The sequence below is a fragment of the Mustela nivalis genome (genome assembly GCF_964662115.1).
Source record: "Mustela nivalis genome assembly, chromosome: 18".
In the NCBI taxonomy this organism is placed as follows: Eukaryota; Metazoa; Chordata; class Mammalia; order Carnivora; family Mustelidae; genus Mustela; species Mustela nivalis.
In genome coordinates, this window is record NC_139037.1 from 12401301 (window position 1) to 12420650 (window position 19350).

The following is a 19350-nucleotide window of genomic DNA, read 5'->3' on the forward strand; positions in this document are numbered from 1 at the left end:
ACTCCCAGTCAACTTCAGTTTGCCGTTTTATTTTCCAGAAGGCAAGACAGATCCCTTCATGAGCCTGTTTTTGTTTTGTTTTGTTTTTACCTTTCAAGCTCAGAAATGCAAAATCCCTGCCCCAATACTCTTCCAAAAAGCATATATGAAGAGGTTTAATTATTTTGTTCTGTCCCTGGCTCCCCTTCCCTATCCAATTTTGGGACGGGGAAAATTGGCTGAGGACATTAAACTTGGCCTCAGTAGATGAAATGTTATTGAAAGTGGGCAGAATATTGGAATAGAATTCTATTCTTTTCTAACTTTTCTGTAAATGTCAGGTATGACGGGATACACCTTGGCGTTGCACGCACCTGGCCTGCCCGTACTGCTGTGTATGACTGAGCAAACTCTTTCGTCTCTTTCAGCTAGTTTCCTTATCTTTATCGTGTGTGATAAGATCCAATTCATAGGTCTATTGAGTGAGTCATGTGAGCTGATTATGCAATGCCGGTGGTGTTGCAAAAAAAGCGCTCCCTGAACTTTAGCCACTAGTATCATTCCACCTTTTGTGTTACCATAAAATACCCTTTGGGCTGATCTGGTAAAGCGTGCTGCTTTACCTAGCTTGATATCCCTAGACCTTCCCTGATTTTTTAATCTTTGGGACATCTTTGACCTGGAGAATATTTCAGAGGTAGTGTTCACTCTCACTGCCTTCAGGGTCAAGTTAAACTCTCTTGTTCCCTTTCCCTCCTGGAGAGAACTACCACTCATTGAGCACCCCCTCGACTCCCATGCCACATTGTTTCCATTTTATTTAATACTGGCAACAGTCCTAGGAGGTTGGTATCTCTGGCTTGCAAGAGATGAGCTAACCTGTTCAAAATCACACAGGAGGAGGCAGGGAGGGATGGAAACAGAGCTCCCAGGACTGATTTTCAGCTTGGGACTGCTCTTCTGACCTAAGGCTCTAGTGGGGTGCAGTCCAGATAGGCCTTCCCTCCTCCCCTCTGGCCATGATCTGTCACCTGTCCATGTCTCCCAGTCATTATGCTGAGACCAAGACTAGGCTCAGATTTTCTGGGTCATTGGACCCTCCTTGGGACATTTCTTCCTTGCTCCCTTTTCAGCACCTTTGCTTGGGACCAAATGTCATTATCATTGTCAACCTGAAATAAAATTAGAGTGACCCAGGTCCCAGTCATGGCTGCACATCCATTAGCTTCTTTAAAGTGGAGATAATAATACTTATCCTGCAGGGGTGTTGTGAGGATAAAAAACCCAAATGTCTTAACTGCGGGCCAGTGAACTCAGTCCCAGCCGCTGTTATCATTAACATTGACCTCATTTCATTATCACCTTGTATTTGTTTAAACTGTGTCACAATGGCTAATACACTCAGAGCACTTTCCATATATTTACACCTTTCATTCTTTCCTTGTTCCCACAAAGTAGGTTCAGTGTAGTGGTTAAAAGAATGGACTCTGGAGAAAAGTGTCTGGTTCATTTTGGCTGTGCTACTTGCTCGCTGTGCAACCTTGGGCAAGTTACTTAATCTCTCTGTGCCTCAGTTTCTTATCTTTGAGGATAAAGATAGTACTTCCCTGACATGAAGTTAGAGATTCTTTTTTTTTTTTTTTTTAAGATTTATTTATTTATTTGACAGATAGAGATTACAAGTAGGCAGAGAGGCAGGCAGAGAGAGAGAGGAGGAAGCAGGCTCCCTGCTGAGCAGAGAGCCCAATGGGGGACTCGATCCCAGGACCCTGAGATCATGACCTGAGCCGAAGGCAGCGGCTTAACCCACTGAGCCACCCAGGCGCACCCCCCCCTTTTTTTAAGTTAGAGGTTCTTACAGAGGTTTTTTTTTTCCTTTGAAGGTGCCAAGAGAGGGATGATATTATACTCCCCATTTTGGTTCGGGTCCTTGGAGAAGCAGAAACAAAGATGTGACTAGACTTGCAAGAGATTTTTTGGGGAAGGGGGAAGAGGGGGAGGGAGCTAGAGGAGACAGGGAGAGCTGTCAGGCTGCTGCCTGTGAAGGAGTAGCAGAAGAAGGGAAGGAAGGAAGGAAGGAAGGGAGAAAGATGTTTGACACGCTTGCAGCTCTGAGACCGTTCTGTTGGGTTGATGGGAACTTCAGGAGCCCAGGTTGTCTTTCAGAGGATCCCCATCTTGCAGGAGTTGGTCTGTGTTCATGTCCTTGCTGCACGGAGTCATTGATGGGTTGGGAAGAGGTGGTGGAAGTGTTGCTTCCATGTGAACAAGCTGGGGGCACTTGTCAGTTAGACTCTCTGCTGCAGGAGGCCTGAGGGTGTTAGGGTGCTGGAGATCACACGGTAAGTTTGTGGCCAAGCTGGAGTCCCACGAGGCTCCTTTACTGGAAAGGCCAGATGGACATCCTGGGGAATGCCTTCTTCCTCAGGTGGCTGCCCAAGATCTCTAGCTCGGACTTCCCCTCTGGATTTCCCTCCTGGGCTTAGCAGGGAACAGAGCAATTTCTCTTAGTGGTGGAGGCCCTCCCTGAAAGCTGGTGGGAGTGTGGGTGTTGCCAAGTGGTGGTGACTGTCAGCCTTAGCTAACCATAGGCTTGATGGCTGCAGAGTCTGGTGTGAGAGATGCTGTTGTTGCTGGCTCTTAGTGAGTAGAGTAGGTTGACTTAGAGAGTAGGCTGACTCCCGGACACACACTCTGGGCCCCCCATCATCCCTCACCATGCTCAGCTTTGGAAGTCAGAGGGAAGAGGTGGGGGGGTACTGCTTTGTGGGACAGCACTCAGACCCCTGCCAGAGGTGGATGCCAGGGGGCTTTTGAGGACTGTTTACACGTGGTCTTGGGGACTCAAGAGTCCCAATTCATTTCCCATTTGGTAGGAGAGGAATGTTGAGGCGGGTAGGAGAGGGTGGAGCCATAGCTTTGGCCCACTTACCCCTCACTTGCTCAGAGTGCCCTAGAGGAAGATGGCTGCCAAGCGCCTTGTAGCCCTCTTCTGGCTTGGAGCTTCTGGAAGGGAAGGTCCCCTCCAAGGTCCCTGTAGTGGGCGCTGTTGGCACCCTGCCTTATCCTTTTGAACAGATTGGTGCATCCCTCCCACAGCTACTACCTTCTCCCAGGAATTGCCCTTGGCTTCAGGAGCCTAGGAGGTTAGAACCTTCCTCCCCTCCTCTCCCCTCCGCCTGGCTCACAGCCAATACCTGAATGATGAGTGAGACTGAATAAAGCCCTTTGCTTTCAGATGGGGACGCACTGTCAACCCCACCCTGCTCCCCTCACTTCCTCTCCTGAGGAAATCACACGCAACCAGATTGAGAAAGTCAGATACATTCACACACAACCCAGCCATCCCATACCTGGGTGTACACTGGCAGAGATGAGGTCTTACGTTCACACGCAGCCCGCGCGCAAATGTTTGTAGCAGCTCTTGTCCATGATTCTCCAAACCTGGAAACAGCCCAGGTGTCTTTCGAGACCACGGATGCCAGTCCGTGCAGTGGGATACTGCTTGGTGAATAGAGAGAACTACTGGTATGTGCAGTCAACTTGGATGAGCCTCAAAGGCATTATGTTGAGTGAAAGAAGCCAACCTCAAAAGATTGTAGCTGAACCATAGCTACAGAGAACAGTGTGGATGTCAGGAGTGAAGGATGGAGTGGGGGTGTGCCCAAAGGGATGGCATGCAGGATTTTGTTTGTCTTTTGAGGTTTTTTTTAGAGAGGGGGTAAGAAGAGCAGAGAGAGAAGGAGAGAGAGAATCTTAAGCAGGAGCTTGACCTCACAACCCTGAGATCGTGACCCGAGCCGAAATCAAGAATCCAACACTTAACTGACCGAGCCACCCAGGCGGCCCCATACGTGTGTTAAAATTAATAGAACTGTGTACCAGCAGGAATCAATTTTAGGGTAAGACAATTTTTTTTTTTTCAAAAGTTCACACACACAGCTTCATCTCTGTCTCAGGGAGCCCTGAACTTTGGCCAGAATGGAGCAGCCCAAGGGGGTCGATTGGACGGTCATCATCCTGACATGTCAGTACCAGGAGAGTGTCCGTGTCTTCCAGACAGGTAGGGGACCCTCCCTCCCACTTTGCCTCTGATGTAGATTCCTCATCACACCCTCACAGCCCCACGAGCTGGGAGGACCTGGGTTAAAGCCCAGATTCTGCTGCTTTCTAGCCATGTGACCTCAAGACCCATCATGTCATTTTCATTGAGACCCAGTTTTTTGTGTCCATTAAATGGGACTGGTTGTACTTACTCATAGAGTTGGGTGACGATCTAACAAGTGGCTCCATGAAAAGCTACTAAGTGTTTGCTTTGGCAGCATGTATGTTGAAATTGGAACCACACAGAGAAGGTTAGCAATGGCTTCTCTGCAGGGCTGGCATGCACATTTGTGCCACATTCCGTTTTTCTTTTTCAAATACTGAATCATGACGTTGTACAGACGAGATGCACAGAATGTTATATGTCCATTATACCTCAGTGCAAAATAAGCTCTCCTGAGTTAATTAAGAGAAAATAGTGACTCTCAGGAGATTGGCTTTTGCTGCTCTGGACCGGGGTGGGGAGGCTGGCAGCTGGTCCCAGCTTGCATTCTGACCCCAGAGCTGGAGGTGCGCCAGAAGCGGGAGCAGATCCCGCCTGGGACGCTGTTACTGGCCGTGGAGGACCCTGAGACACGTGTGGGGAGCGGAGGGGCCACCCTCAATGCCCTGTTGGTGGCTGCCGAACACCTGAGTGCCCGGGCAGGCTTCACGGTGAGTGCCTACGGTGTGCCCTCCTCCGGCATGCACGCTGGTCGGAATAGGGATGGGGGCTCATGACAGATGGTCTCCAAGGTCACCAGCTCTGGGCTCCATCACCTGGCCAGTTCAGCATCTGGTACCCATTTTCATACCTATAAATTGGACAGACTTAGCAGGTGGGGGGCAGGGGGAAGGCAGGGCCAGACCTTCTAATGGTTCTAGAACATTGGAGCCAGGATCTCAGAATTAGCCTTTCCAGCTTCTCTTGAAAACTTCCATCTCTCTCTCCTGGCCTCTCTTTCCCCTGTGACAACTGTTTGCCGGCACTGGGATGGAGCTGCCCTCTTTGTGAGCTGCCCTCTTTGTGCAGGGCACGGGGTCATTATTCCCACTGGGGCCATGTCCCCGCCCCCTCACCCCCCCCCCCCACAGCTCCTTCACTGAGCCACCTTGCCCTCATGGCTCCCTGGTGTAGGGAGCGAGGCTGGTCACGGGGACGGAGGTGGCCATGTCTGGGGAGGCCACCACTGTTTGGTTGCCGTGGAGCTGACTTACCGTGAGTAACCCCGCTAACCATACATTCTTGCCTATAGATTCCCCTAAAAAATAGGGGCAGAGGGATGGCCCAGGTGGAAGGCCTCTAGGCTCTCTCATCCAGAAGGGGCCAGGGCCACCCCTTGCCTGCCTATGGCCATTGGTCCTGACCTTGGCTTTTCTTCCTTTGGTACCTGAGTGAATTTGTGTTGGGGGTCTTTCCCTGAACAAGAGGACAGCATCCTTGGGTACCGTCCGCCGAGGCTTCTGTCAATGGGGCTCTTGCACTTTTGACAGGTGGTCACATCGGATGTCCTGCAGTCGGCCCGGATCCTCATCCTGCACATGGTTAGTAGGGGGCTGCGTGTTTCTGCGGGGGCCGTGCTGAAGGCTGGAACCATGGGTTAGATAGTTGTTTTATTTTTATTTTTTGTGCAAGGTGCTCATTGGGCAAATCCAGAAGAATCAGAGTCAGAATTGGTCCGAGTGTCTGGAAATAGGAACAGGCTGAATAAAAGCAGCACTTGTGTTGGTGTGATTTATTATGATTTAGAAGTCCAGCCAACTCTACGCATTGGCCTGGACAGAGACTGAACCGGTCTGTGACCTTGGACGAGTCACTTGACCCTTTCTTTCTAGGCCTTAGTTTCCTCATCTGTAAAAAATGGGTGATGCCAGTTTCTAGTTCACATGGAAGTGCTGAGATGATCCATGCAGATGCTAAAACAGGGCCTGGCCTGGCTCGCTCTGAGCATTCAGGGAATGTGTTTTCATCGTTTACTGGGAAGAGCCAGCCACGTAAGTTTATATAAATGACCTCAGCTTTCTTTCTTTCTTTTTTTTTTTTTAAGATTTTATTTATTTATTTGACACAGAGAGAGAGCACAAGCAGGGGAAGTGGCAGACAGAGAGCGAGAAGCAGGCTCCCCGCAGAGCAGGGAGCCCTATGCAGGGCTTGATCCCAGGACCCTGAGATCATGACCTGAGCCAAAATCAAGAGTCAGTCACTTAACCAACTGAGCTATCCAGGTGTCTCTTGTTTAGATTTTTAAAAAAGTAACCTCTTCACCCGACAGGGTGCTCTAACTTACAACCCGGAGATCAAGAGTTGCACGCTCTACCAGCTGAGCCAGTCAAGTGCCCTTTTATTATTTTTTTAAAAGATTTTATTTTATTTATTTGACAGGCAGAGATCACAAGTAGGCAGAGAGGCAGGCAGAGAGAGAGAGAAGTGAAAGCAGGCTCCCCGCCGAGCAGAGAGTCCGATGCAGGGCTCGATCCCAGGACTCAGGGATCACGACCTGAGCCGAAGGCAGAGGCCTTAACCCATGGAGCCACCCAGGTGCCCCTCCAGTGCCCTTTTAATTGTAATTTTGATTAAGATGAATACAGATCCACGTGCAAGAAAAAATACAAAGAGAAGCCTTTGCCAACTTTGCCCAGATTTTTCCAGTGGCAATATTTTCTAGATCTGTAATGTAACTGCGCAGCTAGGATATTGACATTGATATAATTGCCAGTCTTTCCCCCTGGTTTTACTTGTAGGTGTGTGTGTGTGTGTGTGTGTGTGTGTGTGAAGTTTTGTTGTCTCCACCTGCTCATTATCTCATTAAAAATGAAAAATCTGAAAGGATACAACTCAAAATGAGGACAATGGCTCTTATCCCTGAGGAATTGTCTTATTTTTGCAGGTCTGCACTTTCTAATTTTTCACCATAATCATGTAATTGAAAACGTTATAAGAAAAAACTCTGGGGACGCCTGGGTGGCTCAGTTGGTTAAGCAGCTGCTTTCGGCTCAGGTCATGATCCCAGCGTCCTGGGATCGAGTCCCACATCGGGCTCCTTGCTCCGCAGGCAGCCTGCTTCTCCCTCTCCCTCTGACTCTGCCTTCCACTCTGTCTGCCTGTGCTCGCTCTCGCTCTCTCTCTGACAAATAAATAAATAAAATCTTAAAAAAAAAAAAAAAAAAAAAAAAAAAAAAAAAAAAAACTCTGGGGGCGCCTGGGTGGCTCAGTGGGTTAAGCCTCTGCCTTTGGCTCAGGTCATGATCTTGGGGTCCTGGGATGGAGCCCTGCATTGGCTCTCTGCTCAGTGGGGAACCTGTTTCCCCGCCCCCGCCTGCCTCTCTGCCTACTTGTGATCTCTCTCTGTGTCAAATAAATAAATAAAATCTAAGACTATACTTTCAGGGATCATTTCTATAGTTCGTTAATAAATAAAATCTTTTTTTAAAAAAAGTTCTGAAAAAAAGAAAGAAAGAAAGGACTCTGATGAGGCTCTGGGTGGCTCAGTCAGTTAAGCGTCTGCCTTCTGCTCAGGTCATGGATCCCAGGGTCCTGGAATCGAGCTCCACTTCAGGCTCTCTGCTCAGAGGAGGGTCTGCTTCTTCCTCTTCCTCTCCTTGTGCTCTTTCTCTTCTCAAATAAATTTAAAAAAAAAAACTGAGAAAGCGCATTTCACATTAAGATTTTAAGTAATTACACCCAGTGTGGGGCTTGAACTCACCATCCTGAGGTCAAGAGTTGCCGTGCTCCATGGACTAAGCCAGCCAGGGGCCAGTGAAAATGTACATTGTAAAACGTCTTCTAGCTTAATGGCTTCCTGCCTGGCACAGCTGATAGGGTGTCCCCAGGCTCTCTGCCCTGAGGGTTCTTTCTCTTGTGGTTGTTCCCTCCCTAGGGCCGAGATTTCCCTTTTGAGGACTGTGGCCGGGCCTTCACCTGCCTCCCTGTGGAGAACCCCGAGGCTCCGGTGGAGGCCGTGGTCTGCAACCTGGACTGCTTGCTGGACATCATGAGCCATCGGGTGAGGCTGGCGGTGATCATGGGGCCTCGCCCCAGAGTGAGCCACGGCTCTCCCACAGCACCCCCGCCTATGCCATCTGTGCTGGTGCAGACAGGAGATCCCTGGAGGAACGGCTCTGGGGGTGCCCAGACCTAGAGCTTCAGGAAGTTAGTCTGGGCCATGCGGGTGGAGAGGTGTCCCGCTCAGAGTAGAGGGAAGGACCGGCCTTGGCACCACTGGTCGGGGGAGGCCCCAGCAGCCAGAGTCCTCCTGGACAGGCCACCACTGGGTTGTGTGGGAGCAGAGAGCTGGGCCAGGCCGCCGGCTCCATGCTCTCCCTCCTCCACAGCTGGGCCCGGGCTCCCCGCCAGGCGTGTGGGTTTGCAGCACCGACATGCTGCTGTCTGTTCCTCCGAACCCAGGTGAGCCTGAGAGGGCTTGGGCCTGCCTACCCTAGCCACAGCCAGCCACCTTTCTTCACGTGATCTCTGGGCTTCCCTTCCCCCTCTGGTTAGAGAATGGAGACACCCCACCCTGCCCCTTCCGCCCTGCAGGGCTCTGTGGAAGAGCTTTGGGAGGGCAGGTGTTATCATTCTCCCAGAGGAATGTCCATGGTCTTCGGAGACCATGTGCCCTATAGAGGTGTCTGGATGCCCCTCCCCAGAGCTCTTGCCTCCTCCTGGCTGGGGCCCTGTGTCTTGGGTTGGGGGGCCCCAGGGACCTGCCTGACTGCCTCACTCACAGGGATCAGCTGGGACAACTTCCGGGGAGCCAGAGTGATTGCCCTTCCGGGGAGCACGGCCTATGCCCGGAACCATGGTGTTTTCCTCACTGATGCCCAGGTAGTGCCCCTGTGCCAGTGGTGTGGGCCACTGAACCATCTGGGTTGGCCTCCTGGCCCTGTGCTCAGGGAAGCCGCTCATCCTGGGCCTTCTGGCGTGGTGTGGTTTGGGAGCAGTTCCCCGGCAAACAGCCCCTGTGCTCACTTAGTTGGCTCCTGCTGGGTCCTGCACTGGAGCTCAGGTGGTGAAGACTTTCAGAGCCTGCCCTCTACCGTCGGGGGTGGGGGTGGGGGTGGGAGTGTCGGCGCTCCTGTCCCCCCCCCCCCCAACCCAGCACGCTGGGACCTGGTTTTCATTGGGAGAACACCTTGCGGTCCCCTCCGGGCTGGTCCTCCCTTGCTGTTTGCCCTAACTCTGTTCTCTTCCCCACCCGACGCAGGGCTTCGTTTTGGACATTTACTACCAAGGCACCGAGGCAGAGATTCAGCGGTGTGCCAGGCCGGATGGGCGGGTGCCGCTGGTACGGCTGCTAGACCCACGCTGGGGGCTTTGGAGGCCTTCTGGGATGAGGCAGGGAGTGTTTGCCTTCCCGTTCAGGGCAGAGCTCCACTCCTTCCTGAAGATTCTGGGGCAGGCCAGAACCAGAAGCTGAGTAACGTCTAGAACTAGTGTTCAGGGTGCAAGTAGAGCTAGAATCTGAGGAAGGTGTGGCCTTGGAATTCAGGGTCTGGTCCTGAACCAGAATGTGGGTAATTTCGGGAAGCAGTTGGGAGGAAGTCTAGGATCTAACTTGGGGGATGCTTTTAGAATGAAAGACAAGGATAGGGCTATTGGGTAAGGGTTTGGGACTGGACCTTGAGGAAGATAGGGAACTATTTCTCGTTCTCTATCTCTAGTTCAGGAAGGCCTGAAAATTGAGGGGGGGGGTGTCAGAACGTGCCTATTGAGGGGTCCCTGAGTGGGATCCTCTCCCAGTAAGCCTGGAGCCTGGGTGCTGGAGTGGCCCAGACACAAAGGACCCTGCCCGGTGTGGCAGCCAACCTTGCCTGACCCGTCTGCATGGGCCTTCCCATACCCTTCCCAACTCAGGCCCAAGCCTGGCCCCAGCATACCGTGCTCCCCACCTGACCCTGACCTCTTCAGGTGTCCGGGGTGGTCTTCTTCTCTGTGGAGACAGCTGAGCACCTCCTGGCCACCCATGTGAGCCCACCCTTGGATGCCTGCACCTACATGGGCTTGGACTCCGGAGCCCGGCCTGTCCAGGTGACCAGGGGTGTGGGCTGGGGTCCCCAGGCCTTGGATAGACACCCTGACACTGGCCGCCTCATTGCATGGCCTTGGGCCAGTCCCTTTCCCTCTCTGGGTCGGTGTCTCTGGGAATGAGACTCCCCAGCTCAGCCCAGGAACCTTCCCAATAGCTGTGCTTCCTACCCCTGCCCCAGCTGTCTCTCTTTTTCGACATCCTGCTCTGCATGGCCCGGAACGTGAACAGGGAGGACTTCCTGGCAGGGCAGCCCCCAGAGATGGGGCAAGGTGACTCGGACGGCGCAGGTTATCTGCAGGCTGCCCGGGCTGAGCTGTGGAGGGAGCTTCGCGATCAGCCCCTCACCATGGGTGGGTACTGCCTCTCGGCTCTCTGGGGCGGGGAGACTACAGGAGTGAGGGCCCCTTGATGAGGTGGCTTCCTGCCCGAACCCCAGGCTCCCAGACCAGAAAGGCCTAGTGCCTGCCGGACAATGACCCTCTCCCAGTCCAGAACCCATAACTCTCTTCCCTTCTCCTTTGCCTCATTCCCGGGCTCCTAGCTGGGTGACCGGGACAGGTGCTGAGCCTTTCTTGATTCCCACTTCCCCAGGGGCACAGGGGCACATTGGCCTGCCTGCCTTCCTGGGGCCTGATGATGTGTGTTCCGGTGGGAGGCCTGGCTGGCATCTGCCTCAGCAGGCACGAGGTTGGGGTCAGTCCTCGTATCTTTACAGCTTATGTCCCTGACGGCAGCTACAGCTACCTGAGCAACTCGGCCAGTGCGTTCCTGGGCAGCCTCACGTTCCCAGGGGCTCCCAGGGCCCGGGTAGTGCACTCCCAGGTGGAGGTAAGGCCTGCCTGGGGCGTGGGGCAGCAGAAGTGCCTGCCGGGGTACCTGGGGCTTCAGGAAAGGGAAGGGATAGCCCGTGCTTGGAACAGAGCACCTATGAGTGTAGGCGCGATTATTCTCATCAGTCACTTGAGGCACTGGAGGCTCAGAGAGGTTAAGTATCTTGCTTAAAGCCACAGAGCCCATGAGTGGCCAGGTCTGCCGGACTGAGAAACTAGAGAAAACTCACTTCACGCTTTCTGTGGGGTCTGCTTGGGGAGACAGGTACATTTGAGGCGACAGGCCAGGGTCAGTGCCGTGAGCTGAGGAAGAAGGCAGGTGTCAGGAAGCTCACAAGTGGCCCTCAGGGTGGCAGGGGTGGGGGTGGCTAGACAGGTGGGAGAGGATTCCTGGGAGAGCTGTCATGGGGGACCTCTGTCACGGAGGGACTTCTCTGGGGGAGAAGGCGGCAGAGTGTGCCGCTAGGGGCCAGTTGTGGACAAGGGGTGAGGGGAGCTGGGCTGAAGTTGGGACCAGGGTAGAGGGATCTGGCTGGCCATCAGGCTTGGGTAGCAGCGGGAGTTCTGGCCAGAGCCTTGGATGCTCAAGGGGATGGGGCAGTCCTGGGCTTGGGGCTCTCACCACCTCCTCCCTGGCTTCACAGGAGCTGGAGCTCCTGGGCGGCGGCAGCTCTGTGGTCAGCTGCCTGCTGGAGGGCCCCGTCCAGCTGGGTGCTGGGAGCGTCTTGCAACACTGCCACCTTCAGGTGAGGCCGGGGAGCGGGACAGAGGGAGGGCAGGGCTTCAGGGGCCCGGGTCCCGAGTGGACTGGTGGGGGTACCAAGGGCTGTGCTGGGATGTCTGCCTTCTCTTTTCCAGGGCCCCGTTCACATCGGCACTGGCTGCCTTGTGAGTGGCCTGGACACAGCGCAGTGTGAGGCCCTGCGTGGCTTGGAGCTGCACGATCTCGTCCTGCAGGGACACCACGTGCGGCTGCACGGTGCCCCAGGCCGTGTATTCACCCTCGTTGGCCGTCTAGACAGCTGGGAGGTAGGTGTCCTCCCCCACTCCCTCATCGCCCGCCGTAAGGCTTTGGGGAGCCTCAAGCATCCCAGCCCGGCTCCTGTGCCGCTGTGAGTGTCTCTAAGCCCTGGCCTGCCCATGTTGTAGGCCAGATGATGAGGTCCAGAGAGGGTGGTGGCCCACCTTGGACTGCAGAGCCAGTTATGGTCGATGGGCCTAGAAACAGGTTTCCACTCCGAGTTCCTGGAACCTGGGCAGGAGCATTGAGGCTCCAGAGCTTGGCACATTGTTTCAGAACTTGCTTGTATATGTGCCCGTCTCTCTTTCTGTTCCTTCTGGTCTTAGTGTCCCTCGCCCCTTCCTGTCACCCCCGATGCCCTGACTGCCTCCTCCTCTTCCCCCAGAGGCAGGGGACAGGAACGTATCTTAACATGTCCTGGAGTGAATTCTTCCAGAAAACAGGTGTTCGGTAAGGTGGGTGGCCCCAGTGGGCCTCCTTGAGCCTCAGCAGGCAGGGGGGCTGCCTCTCTGGGGCTCATCCCTGTCCTTGCTCCTGCCCCACAGAGCCACACCCACCCCTCCAACCATCCCTGGGGCCTGGGGTAGTTTGGGGCAGCCTGATTGGCCCCAGCATCTTCCTGGGCAACTCCAAATTCCTGGCTCTGCTCAGGCTTTGGGATTTTGTTCAGTGGTCTAGGAAAGGAGGCAAGGCAGCTGGGCCTCCTTCTCTGAATTGTCCACTTGGGCTGCCTCCGGAGGAGTTTGTCCTGTCCCCATGAATGGGCCAGCTCCCAGCTGACAGGCAGTCAGGGCTTGGTGACCAGGCAGGAGCCCTGGCTTCCCCCCTGCTAATGTGCCTTTTCCTCACATCAGGGACTGGGATCTGTGGGATCCAGACACTCCCCCTGCGGAACGTTGCCTTCTTAGTGCCCGCCTCTTTCCTGTGCTCCACCCCTCGAGGGCCTTGGGGCCCCAGGACTTGCTGTGGATGCTGGACCCCCAGGAGGATGGGGGCAAGGCCCTACGGGCCTGGCGGGCCTGTTGGCGTCTGTCCTGGGAGCAGCTGCAGCCGTGCCTGGACCGGGCTGCCATACTGGCCTCCCGCCGGGACCTGTTCTTCTGCCAGGCCCTGCGTAAGGCGAGGCATGTGCTGGAGGCCCGGCAGGACGTTAGCCTGCGCCCGCTGATCCGGGCCGCTGTCCGAGAGGGCTGTCCTGGACCCCTGCTGGCCACGCTGGACCAGGGTGAGTGTACTGGAAAGCCCATCCCACCGTCACCTGCCCTCTGGCTCATCGGTCTGAGGGCACTAGGGAGCCAAGAGACTTTAAAGCAGGGGAGAGACGCAGTAGAGTGTACTTGTAACTTTGTGGGAAGTTTCATCCCTGTCTGTGGGGAGTTTGGTGAGAGGCTGAGGCCCAGGACTGAGCCTCTGGGTCCTTGGGGCATCAGCAAACCCTTCGTGTTTTGCAGTGGGTTGGGATGTGGTTGGCTCCATCTGGAGGCCCAGGCACACAGGCTGGGGGCTCAGCCTTAGTCTCATGGGCAGATCTCATGATTCCCATTTAAGCCGGTTGGGGGTAGGGCTGAGAGTAAACCCAGGTGGTCTGACCCGGAAGCCTGAGCTCCCAACCCCTGGGGACATCCCGGGTGAGGGGTGAAGAGGCACATCTGGGATAGGGCTGATGAGAAGAACTTTCCCAGGCAGCAAGGCGGGGAATGTTCATGGGCAAGGACACATCTTGGGCAAAAGCGAAGAGGTATGAGGGACCTGGAGTGTTTGGGGATGGCCAAGTAGTCTTCAGGGGCAGGCCCCTCCCCCATCACACTGACTCCTGGTTTCTCAGTTGCAGCTGGTGCGGGAGACCCTGGTGTGGCAGCCCGGGCTCTGGCCTGTGTGGCCGATGTCCTGGGCTGCATGGCGGAGGGTCGAGGAGGCTTACGGAGTGGGCCAGCTGCCAACCCTGGGTGGATGCGGCCCTTCTCGTACCTGGAGTGTGGAGACCTGGCGGGAGGTGTGCAGGCGCTGGCCCAGGAGCGGGACAAGTGGCTGACCAGGTGGGTGCTCATGATATCAAGACCTTTGGAGAGGTCCCTGGCCATTCTTGGAGGTGGAGACCCACAGGGAGGTGGGGCGTCTTCCTACCCAGGTTCCCAGAGCAGTCGGGTCTCCAAGCCCAGACAGTCCATTCCCAACTTGGGGCTGTGTGCCAGCCTATCTCCCTGACCTCTTGGCAGGCCGGCCTTGCTGGTGCGAGCTGCCCGCCACTATGAGGGAGCCGGGCAGATTCTCATCCGCCAGGCTGTGATGTCAGCCCAGCACTTTGTCTCCACGGAGCCGGTAGAGCTGCCAGCACCTGGGCAGTGGGTGGTGGCCGAGTGCCCGGCTCGTGTGGATTTCTCTGGTGAGCCCCAGGGGGGTGGAGGTGAAGGTAGCCACCCCAGAGCTGGGCTCGCAGCCCTTGTGACCGATTTGGTCTTGTCCAATTGCTGAAGGTGGCTGGAGTGACACGCCACCCCTTGCCTATGAGCTCGGTGGGGCAGTGCTAGGTTTGGCTGTGCGAGTGGATGGCCGCCGGCCCATCGGGGCCAGGGCACGCCGCATCCCGGAGCCCGAGCTGTGGCTGGCAGTGGGGCCTCGGCAGGACAAGATGGCCATGAAGATGGTATGCTGGAGCCTGGATGACCTGCAGGATTACTGCCAGCCCCATGCCCCAGGTCAGCGCACTTGTGACATCTACAGGTGGGGATGGCACTTGTGGCCAGCTGAGGGGTGAGGGCAGAACCTTGGAGACCCTGCAGGTCACAGAGGCCTGGCCTGAGGGTGAGCCGGTCTGGTGGAGGAGCCCTGAAGTCATCAGAGGGCCTTTTATGGCTTAGAGATGGGGCCTACAATACTGCTGGGCTTTTGTCCCCCAGTGAGCCCCATGCTGGGCTGGGCAGTAGTGGAGGTAGCTTGGGGTATCTGCTTCTACCCTTGGAGACCAAATTCCTTGCTGGTCCCTTTGCAGGGGCTCTGCTGAAGGCAGCCTTCATCTGTGCGGGGATTGTGCATATCGGCTCCAAGCTTTCATTGAGAGAGCAGCTGCTGCAGACCTTCGGGGGAGGCTTTGAGCTGCACGCATGGTCTGAGCTGCCCCATGGCTCTGGTCTTGGTGAGCGGGTCTTGTCTCCCTGCTGCCCATCGGTTGCATCCCCAACCCCCCCGGCCTCCCCTCTGATCCCTTCCCCAACTTCTGCCAGGTGGAGGGAGCGGGTGGGGCAGGACGGGGCCGGGCAGGGCTGTTTCATGTCTGGTGTCTTCCTCGGCACCCTGCAGGCACGAGCAGCATCCTGGCAGGCGCAGCCCTGGCCGCCTTGCAGAGGGCCGCGGGCCGGGTGGTGGGCACCGAGGCCCTGATCCATGCAGTGCTGCACCTGGAACAGGTGCTCACCACAGGTATGGGACCGCCCTGGGGCAGGACGGAGGTCACAGGCACTTCTCCGAGGCCCTCCAGGGGCTCCCTGGACTTGCAGACAGCCATGTAACTGTACTGCTTAAAGTGGCTACAGTGTCCTTCTTACTACCCTGAGCCTTTATGGTTGGTTTTCAACTTGAAATGTTTCAGCCTCCAAGGGCCTGATGCTTAGGAGCACCTGCTAAATGACAGATTCTGTGCTGTAGTTTTCATGTGTCTTACTAGGTACCTGTTATACCCAGTGCTAGTCCTCATGATTCTGTCCCCACCAAGGGCTGTCCCTCAGGGTGGATCTGGGCAAAGGTGGGTTTGGAATACGGGATAGAACTTTAAGCTTGTCTTCTGGGCACATGTGCCCCCCACTACCATAGGGGGTTGCGCAAAGGGCCCAATACATGGCTGTGATCATAATGGAATGTTACTGGCACCTTCCTCCCCAATACTGCCATGGCCCCTTGGAATCTGTTCACAAGGGAGAGCAGTTGGTTTGTCTGACTCCAGATCCTATGGCACTCTGGTCACCTCCGGATGCAGGGCCTCACCTGCAGGACCCTGGGAAGGAAGCTGGATGCCTGACTTCTCTGGCTACTTTGTAGCCCACCTTCCTCCCTTCACTGCCATGATTCACACCCCAGAAAGGGTAGTCATTAGCAGGGTGGGGGGAGGGGGCTTTTCACTTTCCTTCAAATCCTTCCTTTAGCCAACTGACAACAATTTGTTAAGTATCCACTCTGTGTTGGGCCTTGGGGATAAAATGAGCAAGTGAGCAAAAACAGGGTTCTTGCTCTCAGAAATCCCATCACCTACTGAGACAGACCTTAATCAATAAGCACTCAAACGAACGTTATCATTACACTCTGTGCTGAGTGCTCTGAAGGAGAGGGTGCTGGTAAAGAGTTCTTGACATTGGGGGCCCGACGCCAACCGCCATGTCTCGGCTGTAAAGTTCCAGAAGCTTCCTGCCATTGGCATTTTGTACTTTAAATCCTTGTAGGCCCTTCCCCAGATGTGAAAGGCCTATCAGAATTCTCTCAAATAGTGTCACTTTTATGTAGCTGCAAGAGGAGATCCATACTGTTCATTGCTAAAGCAGGATGTGAACAAGCTCTTTCAAATTCACGGATGCTGCTGAAAAGCTGGTTTCTAACCTCAGCACTCTTTGTTAGAAAAGACAGGGTGCAAGAGCCTGTTCGGGGCTGCAGGGAAGGTCCTATGTCATCTCTCCTGGAGGGGACAAGTTTTCCATTAGGGCTTACCCTCTGATGTGGTTTACCCTATTCCATTTACAGTTAGGTCTGCAACAGAACTCAGGCCTTGTGAGTTCCAAGCTTGGCTCTAAAGTGAAACCCTTTCCCCTTGCTGGGCTTGTCCTTTTCCCAGGTCTGGGGGCAGAAGCTGCACAGCTAACCTGGCCCAGCCTGAGCTGGGGGAAGCTGCCTTCCCACACTGGTCCCTGCCCGGGGTGTAGGGCTGGGAGACGGAAGTTGAGCCAGATAGGCTCCAAAAGTGATGGGACGCTGGGCTTGCAGGAGGTGGCTGGCAGGACCAAGTGGGTGGCCTAATGCCTGGCATCAAGGTGGGGCGCTCCCGGGCTCAGCTGCCACTGAAGGTGGAGGTGGAAGAGATCATTGTGCCCGAGGGCTTCGTCCAGCAGCTCAACGACCACCTGCTGCTGGTGTACACTGGCAAGACCCGGCTGGCACGGAATCTGCTGCAGGTGAGCCCTGGCCCCAGGAGGGAGGGAGGCAGGCAGCTCGGCTGGGCCCACATCCTTACTGCCTCCCTCCTGCCCCATCTGCAGGATGTGCTGAGGAACTGGTATGCCCGGCTGCCTGCCGTCGTGCAGAATGCCCACAGCCTGGTGCGGCACACCGAGGAATGTGCTGAAGCCTTCCGCCGAGGTGAGGTCCTTCTTATTGGGTCTCAGGGCACTGGGAGTGAGTACCTTGTCACTTGTGGGTCTGAGGTCAGGAGCCTTTGCAGGCTTGGCTCAGACCCCATATATGAGGCCCTTGGAGACAGAAGTCTACTGTCTCCTCTATGGGGTCTCACACTTAGGTGGGAGCCCTATCTTAGGATAACACTTGCATCACGAGGCAGGCCTCTAGCTGCACTGACCAGGCAGCAGACTGGGAAGAAGGCTCAGCCCCATTGTTGAATTCCAGACTCAGTGGATTAGGGTTCCATGTGTGTGGCCACAGTTGACTAAAAACTGTATTGGACCCCATGCCAGCTGCTCTATGCACCTTTAGTCCTCAAACAACCCTGTGTGGTGGGCTTCAGCACTCCTCTTTCCAGCCAGGACTGGATCTAGGTTTTTAACCATGACACTGGTTAAGTAGTGCCCCTTGGCACCTCTTTCGGTCTACAAATGGGTGTTGAAGGAATATCCTGGCTCAGGCAGGCCACTCCTCTCTGTCCCCTCTCCAGGGAGCCTGCCTCTGCTGGGCCAGTGCCTGACCTCATACTGGGAACAAAAGAAGCTCATGGCTCCAGGCTGTGAGCCCCTGGCTGTGCGGCGTATGATGGATGTCCTGGCCCCCCACGTACATGGCCAGAGCCTGGCAGGGGCAGGTGGCGGGGGTTTTCTCTATCTGTTGACCAAGGAGCCGCGGCAGAAGGAGGCTCTGGAGGCTGTCCTGGCCAAGACTGAGGTACCTGTGTTGGGGGTGTGGTTATTGGTGGGGGACAAGAGCCCTCACTGTGGCCCACCACTAAGCAGGGGCTACAGCTGCAAGTCCCCAGACCACCTAGCAGCATGAAGTTTGTGGCCTGCTCAGAGCCTCCTGTTCTCTGAACACCTCCTGTCCTTTGCTCCCAGGGCCTCGGGAACTACAGCGTCCACCTGGTACAAGTGGACACTCAGGGCCTGAGCCTGCAGCTACCGGGTGGTGAGACCTCAACCTGATGCTCCTTCCCAGAAGGCTTGTCTCTTTGTAAGAGGAGAAAACCTGGAGCTACAGCAGCCCTGCCCTTCCTTCCCCCATGGGAGTGTCAGCCTTCTACTCTCTACCTAGCCCTTTGCGAACCTGCTTCCAAGGGAAGCCAGCTACCGGGAGCTGGGGCCCAGCCCTTTCTGGAGCTTGGGAATGGATGGTGCCTGGGAATAGGTCTGTGACCTTCTGGTTGACTGTGGCCTAGGCTTGGCCTCTGCTCCATCTGGACATAGGAAAGTCCTAAGCTCAGTGTCCCATGTGGCCTTTACAAAGGCCCACCTTGGGCCTTGGCCTCCTTATTCTCCATAAGGGCCTGGAAAAAGGATGACCAGCTTTAGCAGATGGCTGGGGTCCCTTGGTTAAGGCCAACCCTGAAAAGGCTCTCTGAGGTATTTCCTGTGGCCTTCCTTAGAGGTCAGGCGTTTGCCTGAGAAGAGACTTCCTGTTCAACACTCACTGCGCTCCAGCCAGGGAGCCGGACAATGAGGAATAATCCTGACTTGATGAGGAATTCTGAATGAGGAATTCAGCCTGACTTGATGGGGGAGGCAGAACAGGGGTGTGGGTCCATACTCCTGTTTGTGGCCATGAGCCAATGCAGTCTTAACAGAAAGTCACCGCTAATAGAGGCCTTAACCATTAACACTACGGACGATGCCACATGACCCAGTGCCTATGGGCAGTTGGTTCTCAGGATTGCAACCTTCTCGGAATAAATTTTCTCTGCCCTTCCAGGCTGTTTTCATAAAGCTCTTTTTTGTCCCTGCCAGGAGTAATTCTCACTTGTGTTGGCACTGTGGGCAACTGCCCCTGAGGTGATCCAGCTCCCGGTGCTAAGGGCCCAGGAGGGGCACGAGGATCCAGGATTAGAGGAGGTTGAGGTGCGCGCTTCCTTGTGGGTCCTGACGGTGGCTGTGTACCCCTTGGAGTGCAGGAGGAGGCTGAGGCGTTAGGCTTTTGCTTTCACACTTCAGTGCAACTGTGGACCTGTCTTACCGTGTAGCATCCAGCCCGCCCTGGAAACAGCACGCTGGCA

The 19350-nt window shown here is 55.2% G+C and overlaps 1 protein-coding gene across 7 annotated transcripts in view; it reads left to right on the forward strand.

The window, feature by feature from the left end:
• The window catches only part of FCSK (fucose kinase), a 31745-nt gene extending 12697 nt beyond the window's left edge, over positions 1-19048 (forward strand). For 3 of the 7 annotated variants that reach the window (XM_082712203.1, XM_082712202.1, XM_082712199.1), the window contains 23 exons: positions 3939-4042; positions 4586-4737; positions 5557-5607; positions 7941-8066; positions 8395-8467; positions 8790-8887; positions 9267-9347; positions 9971-10090; positions 10270-10441; positions 10807-10919; positions 11566-11667; positions 11780-11950; positions 12328-12392; positions 12797-13167; positions 13768-13978; positions 14159-14325; positions 14417-14638; positions 14932-15075; positions 15240-15359; positions 16908-17095; positions 17180-17279; positions 17809-18032; positions 18200-19048. In XM_082712203.1, the coding sequence (XP_082568329.1) occupies positions 3961-4042; positions 4586-4737; positions 5557-5607; positions 7941-8066; positions 8395-8467; positions 8790-8887; positions 9267-9347; positions 9971-10090; positions 10270-10441; positions 10807-10919; positions 11566-11667; positions 11780-11950; positions 12328-12392; positions 12797-13167; positions 13768-13978; positions 14159-14325; positions 14417-14638; positions 14932-15075; positions 15240-15359; positions 16908-17095; positions 17180-17279; positions 17809-18032; positions 18200-18286 (3240 nt within the window). In that variant the 5' untranslated portion in view covers positions 3939-3960 and the 3' untranslated portion in view covers positions 18287-19048. Of the gene's footprint in view, positions 1-3908; positions 4043-4585; positions 4738-5556; positions 5608-5898; positions 6058-7940; positions 8067-8394; positions 8468-8789; positions 8888-9266; positions 9348-9970; positions 10091-10269; positions 10442-10806; positions 10920-11565; positions 11668-11779; positions 11951-12327; positions 12393-12796; positions 13168-13767; positions 13979-14158; positions 14326-14416; positions 14639-14931; positions 15076-15239; positions 15360-16907; positions 17096-17179; positions 17280-17808; positions 18033-18199 lie in introns of those variants that run through there. The other 4 variants (XM_082712201.1, XM_082712204.1, XM_082712200.1 and 1 more) reach the window with 2 other exon arrangements.
• The last annotated feature ends 302 nt before the right edge of the window (positions 19049-19350 follow it).